Genomic DNA, 6,729 nt, shown 5'->3' with positions numbered 1-6,729 from the left:
ATAGTGATACTAGCGCCATCATTCGACGTCATTTTCTATATTGCAAGTGTATGCATTTTAAAAAATACTTTCATATGAATACTTTCATATGATCTTCCTAGTTTCATTGCAATTGCATTTTTCCATGTATTTTAGATATTTGCTATAGATAAAATTTAATATATCTATTATTTATTAAGTATTATTCGTGTTAAATATATTGATGATATAATAAAATAAATAATAGAACTTATTTTACACTATATTCATAAATGTTAAACTTTTTAATTTTTTTTTTTATAAAATGCAATATTTATTCTATAACATAATATAAATAATATATAATAAATATATTAAATTAATTAAAAATTATTGGAATTTGTATTTATTACAATTATCAAAATTATTTATTATGATTCTTAAAAAATGTAAATTTCTATACTTGATTCATGATTAGATTAATCTATGACATAGTGTGTGTATGTTAAGGACATCGTGAAAATTGGAGGTTATGGATGGAAAAATGGAATATGTTGTGCAATTTTGTACATTATTTTATTACTTTATCGAATAATTTTTAACGAAAGTGAAAAAATAATTAGTAGTTTATAATTAACAGTATGGATCCTACAGAAGACTGGAGTGGTAATTGCCAAATACTAGAAAATGAAACTCAAAAAAACGAAAATAAAGAAATTAATCAAGTCATACCTGGATATGCAAGTTTTCATGATTACGTTCAAGTATGATTAAACTTATTGAATCATTAAATTTATTCTTTCTCATATAAATTAAAATATAATATATTTTATTTTAGGAAGCATTCCATGTTATGAAACTTGGGATCAAAAATGCTAATAATTTACCGACGGGATCTAATTTCAATTATTACTCGTGTTTTCCCAGTTTTCGAAAAAATAAAGATGATAATATAAAATTATTATTAAACGTTGTGCAACATGTATTGGGAATTACTGGTGTAAAAAATAATATTTCAAATCGCGACATTGAAGAAAAATTTGATCTTTTATTAGAAGCAAATGATGTGCTATTGGATCGAGCTGTATGTTTTATTAAAACATTTATATCTAAGATTTTTCATATATAAATTTTATTCTTTATAAATATATATTTTTCATATTATAGAATGCTTTAATGGACAAAGAATGTGGTATTACCAAAAATTCAGAAGTAGAAGTTGTGGTTTCACATTTAAAGAGTCAACCGATCAATGGCGGATGGAACAATCAAATTTGTCAACCATTGCAAATTTCAGAGAATGTTCAATCTATACGCTTATTAGCTGGTAAAAACATTCAAAGACCACAGCTAATGTTCAAAGATAAAATTGACAATAGTTCAAAACCTTGGTGTCCAAGGATTAAAGATAAACCTAATTCTTTGAAACCATTAGCTATTTATTTGGAAGAAAGTGAAAATGGTGAAGTGTTTAATCATCCTTATGAATATGAACTGAATATGTTTGTTCCTCCCAATGATCAATTGAAAAAATCTGAACCAACAAAATACAAGAACTTGGAAGATACATTATTAGTAATGATTAAAGATCCATCGGATATTAAGTTATTGATAAATGATTTAAAGCAATATAAGGAAATCGCTGTAGATTTAGAACATCATTCTTATAGAAGTTTTCAAGGGATAACTTGTTTGATGCAAATTTCGACAAAAGATAAAGATTACTTGATAGATACTTTGTCATTGAGATCTGAATTACACGAGTTAAATGAAATTTTTACAAAACCAACAATATTAAAAGTTTTTCATGGAGCAGATTTAGACATACAATGGCTTCAAAGAGATTTATCTTTATATGTAGTGAATATGTTTGATACACATCAAGCGGCGAAACAACTTAATCTACCATATTTAAGTTTAGCATATTTATTGAAACATTATTGTAATGTAGATCCTGATAAACATTTTCAAATGGCTGATTGGCGCATAAGACCTTTACCAGAAAAACTTATTAAATATGCTAGAGAAGATACACATTATTTATTGTATATAAAGGATATGTTAAAAAATGCTTTAATTGATGTAGCTAATGGACAAATTAATATTTTGAAAGTTGTATATGATAGAAGTACGGAGATTTGTAAAAAGACATATGTTAAACCAATTTGGACAGAAGAAAATTGTATGACGATATACAGAAAAAGTCAGAAAATGTTTAATAATAAACAACTTTATGCTTTAAGAGAATTGCATAAATGGAGGGACGATACAGCTAGGATAGAAGATGATAGTATTGCTTATGTATTACCAAATCATATGTTGTTAAACATAGCTGAAACATTACCTCGTGAAATGCAAGGAATTTTAGCATGCTGTGATTCTATTCCTCCTTTGGTTAGACAGAATTTATTAAAACTCCACAAAATAATATTGAAGGCTAGAGAACAGCCACTTATTAAACCAATTCTTGAAGAAGATATTAGACAAAGATTAACACAAAGGAATCATCATACTAATTTAGATGTATGGATGTATTCCCCTCATGATATTCCTAGTGATATGGAAGCAAGAGCAGATTTACCATGTTTGTTAGATAAAAATAATGTATTAGAAATACCAATTTCAAATATTGCAACAAAACATACAGTGACTGTATTTGACAGTCCAGCAACATCCGAGGTTATATATAATAATATACAACATAATTTAAATTATATATATTTTTCATACAAGAATTAAAAATAAATGACATCAAATATAATTTTGATAATTATAATTTTAATTTCAATGATTATTTATTTATTTACAGGATGAAGAAGTTGGAAAAACTGAGCAGGAAAGCAAAAAGAAAAAATTTGTTTTTGTAAGTCCATTTGAACGATATAAACGAGTTATACCTATGATAGCAGAGCAAGAAGCACAAGAGAGAGAGAAACAAAAACAAGAAGAAGAAAATCGTTTGAATAAACTAAAAAAGGAAGAAACAGAAATTGTAGAAAGCAAAAACAGAGTTTATGAACACTTTAAACAAGTTTCTCAAATGATAACAGGAAAAAATGAATCAGAATTATCAAGAAAACCATCTCAAACTCCATTAAGTCAAATGCCAGGACGCAAAAGAAAAAGAGATTCAAATATTAATAAACAAGATGAAGTACAGGAAAAAAAAACTAATGATAATTTATCAACTCCAGTTCCGATATTAGAGAACAGAATTATTCAAGATCTGAAAAAAGATATAAGTGAAGTTGAACATTTGAAAGAAGAACAAAATGCACAAGAAAGTGTAACAAAAAAACAGAAACAAATTCCAAATAATGAAACCATGAATTTGTTGCGGTAAGTATTTATTATTATTATTATTATTATTATTATTATTATTATTATTATTATTATTATATATTATCATTATATATATTATTGTTATTATTACATTACTAATTAAAGTTCAATATTTTTATAAATTATAATAAAAATAGCTATTTTTGTTAAAATAGTAGATGATCTTTTGTTTTATATTATTTTAAAATTATTATTTTAAAATTGTAATCTTATAATGTTTATAAGCTATAAATATATGAACTATTAATCAATAATAATTAATATGATAAGAATTATTAATAAAATAAATTTATTTATAGATCAAGAAAAAAAGGAGAAAGAGAACGTATAATTAAAGATTTGGAAAAAAAAGGCATGATGCCATCAAAAAAATTCGATTATAAAATCGTAGATTTTAGTGCTTTTCAAGGAGGTAGTCAAAACGTACCCAATCAAGTACAATTTGAACAAACAATGGTAAGAATGTATATATCATTTCATTATCATTTAATGAATTTATATTCAAATATCAATCTTTATTTTTGTAGAAAAAGAAAAAACAAAAAAATCGAAAAAAGAAGAAACAAAAGAAATTAAATATATAAAAATCGATTGTAATATTTTAATAATTATCCAGGGTATATTATATCTTCTTATATCACTAAATACGATTAACAATTCAAAAATTTTAAAAGACTTTAAAATTATGATGGCAAATGTTTTTTTTCACATCATGTACATATTACATGCAATTATATCATTTTTTTTATATTGTCTATAAATTAAATGCAATAAATGCTTGTAGATAACTTTTAAATAACTTTATATTATAATATTATTAATATTATAAAAAAATATAAATTAAATACTACTTTCTTCCCCCCCCCCCTCTCTCTCTCTCTCCCCTTTATATATATCTATCTATCATCTTCTTTTTTTTTTTTTTATTTTTCAATAAACATATATATAATATTTAATATTTTTTAATTTAATAAAATAATTTAATTTTAATAAAATAAAAATTATAAAAATTATATTTTTATATCGATATATTTATATTTTCAATATTATAGAAATATTTTTCAATTATTTTTTTAAAGATTTTAATTATTTTAATGTACTAAATATAAAATTCTATTATTAAAAGAGAATATCTTATAAAAATTTATTTTTATAATTCATATTATATGTATAATTATAAAAAAAAACTAATAGATTATCAAAAATACAGAGATGTAATAAATAAATTCATATTGTTTTATTATATTTAATTATATTTAATAAATCAAATATTTTTGACTTAAATCAAACGCGGAAAAGAACAAATAAACAACTTGAAATTAGTAATATAAATTTTATCATTAGGTCATGACTTCAATTTTTTCCGTTGTATACATATAACAACATATAATCTTTCGTATATTAAATACAATTCTTATTTATTGTTAGTCAGAAAAATGACGTGGTGGTTTGCCAAAGTACTAATCAAATTATTCATATTTTTTACCATAAGTAATCACATTTTGACAGAAAGTTCAAAACTAAATATTTTGGATTATGTTAAGAAAAATTTGTATAATTTTCGTAATAACAATTTGAAAGATTTTATTTTTACACTCTCGAATTCGTCAAAGTACATTAACAATCGAATAAATTTCAAATCAAATCAAGTCGATTGTTTCGGTTTAGGAAAAGGATTAGCTAGAATTTTGGAATGGTTTTTTTTGAGTAAACCAAATGGAACAAATGCTTTGGATGTTCAATTTTTCCTTTCTTCAAGAAAACAACCAAAACGTGTTCAAGTTATGATTGGTAAACAATTTGGTTTAGAATGGACAGACTTTCAAATCGAACGACTAACAATCATTATAGTTCATGGATTCTTATCTCATGGTCAAGAATTATGGATTAATGAAATGGAAAAATCATTCCTTCTATGGGTAAAATCCCTTTTTTATTCTTTTTTTTTTTAAATATTATATAAAAAATTTTTTTTCAAAATGTTAAAAATTTTAGAAATGTTATTATTTTATGTTATTATTTTATTAATATGTAAATTTAGATAGTAATTTTTTTTTTTAATTTTTTCATGACGTTTTCTAGAATGACGTTAATATCATAGTTGTAGATTGGAGTGCTGGAGGTAATACTTGGAATTATTATAAAGCTGCAGTTAACACGAAAATAATAGGATATCAAATTGCAAGGTTTGCCTATATTCCTTATATATTTAATATATTTTAAAGATATTATAATGATATAATCATATTAAGTCATAAAGTTTATTGTTTTATTAAGATTTTTAGAACACATAACAAATGCAACAAGTGCTCAAAATGATTTCAACGATAATTGGGGGCAATTACATTTAGTAGGCCATAGTCTCGGAGCACATATTTGTGGTTTTGCTGCGAAAGAATTGAAAAAAAGGAAAAACAAATGGAAAATACTAAGAATAACAGGATTAGATCCTGCACAACCTTGTTTCAGAAATGTAGACTCCAGTATGAAACTTCATAAATCTGATGCGCCATTTGTCGATATTATTCATACTAATGGCAGATTACTTTCTAAAATCGGATTAGGTTTACCAGAACCAATAGGTTAAATATTTTTAGATATCGCATTATACGTTAATACGAAGATAAATGATTAAAATGATTTGTATTATATAGGTCACATTGATTTCTATCCTAATGGTGGTAGAACTCAGCCTGGTTGCATAAAGATCAATTCTTCGTATTTCGAATATTTACCAATTCCACTTGGAGGTAATTATTTGTTAAAAATGTTTCATTATATTCCTTAATCTTATTATTATAAATTTTTTTTTTTTAAATTTCAATTGCGATTTTAGAAATTAATAATGCTATATGCAGTCATGGACGTTCATATATTTATTTGACGGAATCTTTAGTTTCTGAGGTGAAACAAAATTGTACATTCTGGGCGCACCATTGGAATTTATCTTACCAAAACTTGTTGCAAATAGTAACAGAATCTTGTGATAAAAATATTTGTACTGAAATGGGTATAAATGCAATAAAATATTCTCATCGAGGAATATTTTTTGTCGCAACTTCCGATACTTCACCTTTTTGTAGTAAGAAATTTATAAAATATAAAATTTGTATTATATTTACTCATTTATATATCTATATATAATGATGAATTTTTTAATTTTTACAGTTAATGACACTCGCATAATTGCTGAACTAGTAATTCAAATGAAAAAAGATTTCCCAGACGAATTTTATAATTCCCAGACGAATAATTTATGAATAAATTAATATGTATTTTTGATTGATAAATAAAAGAACTTTACTTCAAATTTTCAATTACATACAATATTTAAGTTATTAAATGCAACTAAGTACTATTTACAATCGTTTTGAAAATTAAGTTATGTACATATCACGCTATTTAATTATATGCGTACATGAATACTGC

The 6,729-nt window shown here is 23.9% G+C and overlaps 2 protein-coding genes across 2 annotated transcripts; both read left to right on the top strand.

Moving 5' to 3' along the window:
* The first annotated feature begins 482 nt into the window (after positions 1–482).
* On the top strand, positions 483–4,065 carry LOC122717664 (exosome component 10). The gene is made up of 6 exons (XM_043941928.1): positions 483–722; positions 797–1,042; positions 1,126–2,637; positions 2,768–3,297; positions 3,600–3,756; positions 3,828–4,065. Exons 1-6 carry the CDS (start codon positions 600–602, stop codon positions 3,882–3,884), a joined length of 2,625 nt encoding a protein of 874 aa, XP_043797863.1. The 5' UTR covers positions 483–599; the 3' UTR covers positions 3,885–4,065.
* A 574-nt stretch (positions 4,066–4,639) lies between these two features.
* Positions 4,640–6,617, top strand: LOC122717726 (phospholipase A1-like). The gene is made up of 6 exons (XM_043942062.1): positions 4,640–5,219; positions 5,383–5,486; positions 5,578–5,882; positions 5,955–6,050; positions 6,137–6,382; positions 6,469–6,617. Exons 1-6 carry the CDS (start codon positions 4,737–4,739, stop codon positions 6,558–6,560), a joined length of 1,326 nt encoding a protein of 441 aa, XP_043797997.1. The 5' UTR covers positions 4,640–4,736; the 3' UTR covers positions 6,561–6,617.
* Positions 6,618–6,729: the final 112 nt, after the last annotated feature.

The sequence above is a fragment of the Apis laboriosa genome, unplaced genomic scaffold (genome assembly GCF_014066325.1).
Source record: "Apis laboriosa isolate Shangri-la unplaced genomic scaffold, ASM1406632v1 scaffold56_cov145, whole genome shotgun sequence".
NCBI lineage: Eukaryota > Metazoa > Arthropoda > Insecta > Hymenoptera > Apidae > Apis > Apis laboriosa.
The sequence above is the reverse complement of the archived record's forward strand: the minus strand, read 5'-3'. Positions and strand labels throughout refer to the sequence as shown.

Bases quoted from the DNA above. Each gene is read 5' to 3' on its own strand.
- LOC122717664 (XM_043941928.1), top strand. From the start codon at position 600: ATGGATCCTACAGAAGACTGGAGTGGTAATTGCCAAATACTAGAAAAT. The intron at 1,043-1,125 runs GTATGTTTTATT...TTCATATTATAG, and splicing joins ATGTGCTATTGGATCGAGCT to AATGCTTTAATGGACAAAGA. The intron at 2,638-2,767 runs GTTATATATAAT...ATTTATTTACAG, and splicing joins ACAGTCCAGCAACATCCGAG to GATGAAGAAGTTGGAAAAAC.
- LOC122717726 (XM_043942062.1), top strand. From the start codon at position 4,737: ATGACGTGGTGGTTTGCCAAAGTACTAATCAAATTATTCATATTTTTT. The intron at 5,220-5,382 runs GTAAAATCCCTT...GACGTTTTCTAG, and splicing joins AAAAATCATTCCTTCTATGG to AATGACGTTAATATCATAGT. The intron at 6,383-6,468 runs GTAAGAAATTTA...TAATTTTTACAG, and splicing joins CGATACTTCACCTTTTTGTA to TTAATGACACTCGCATAATT.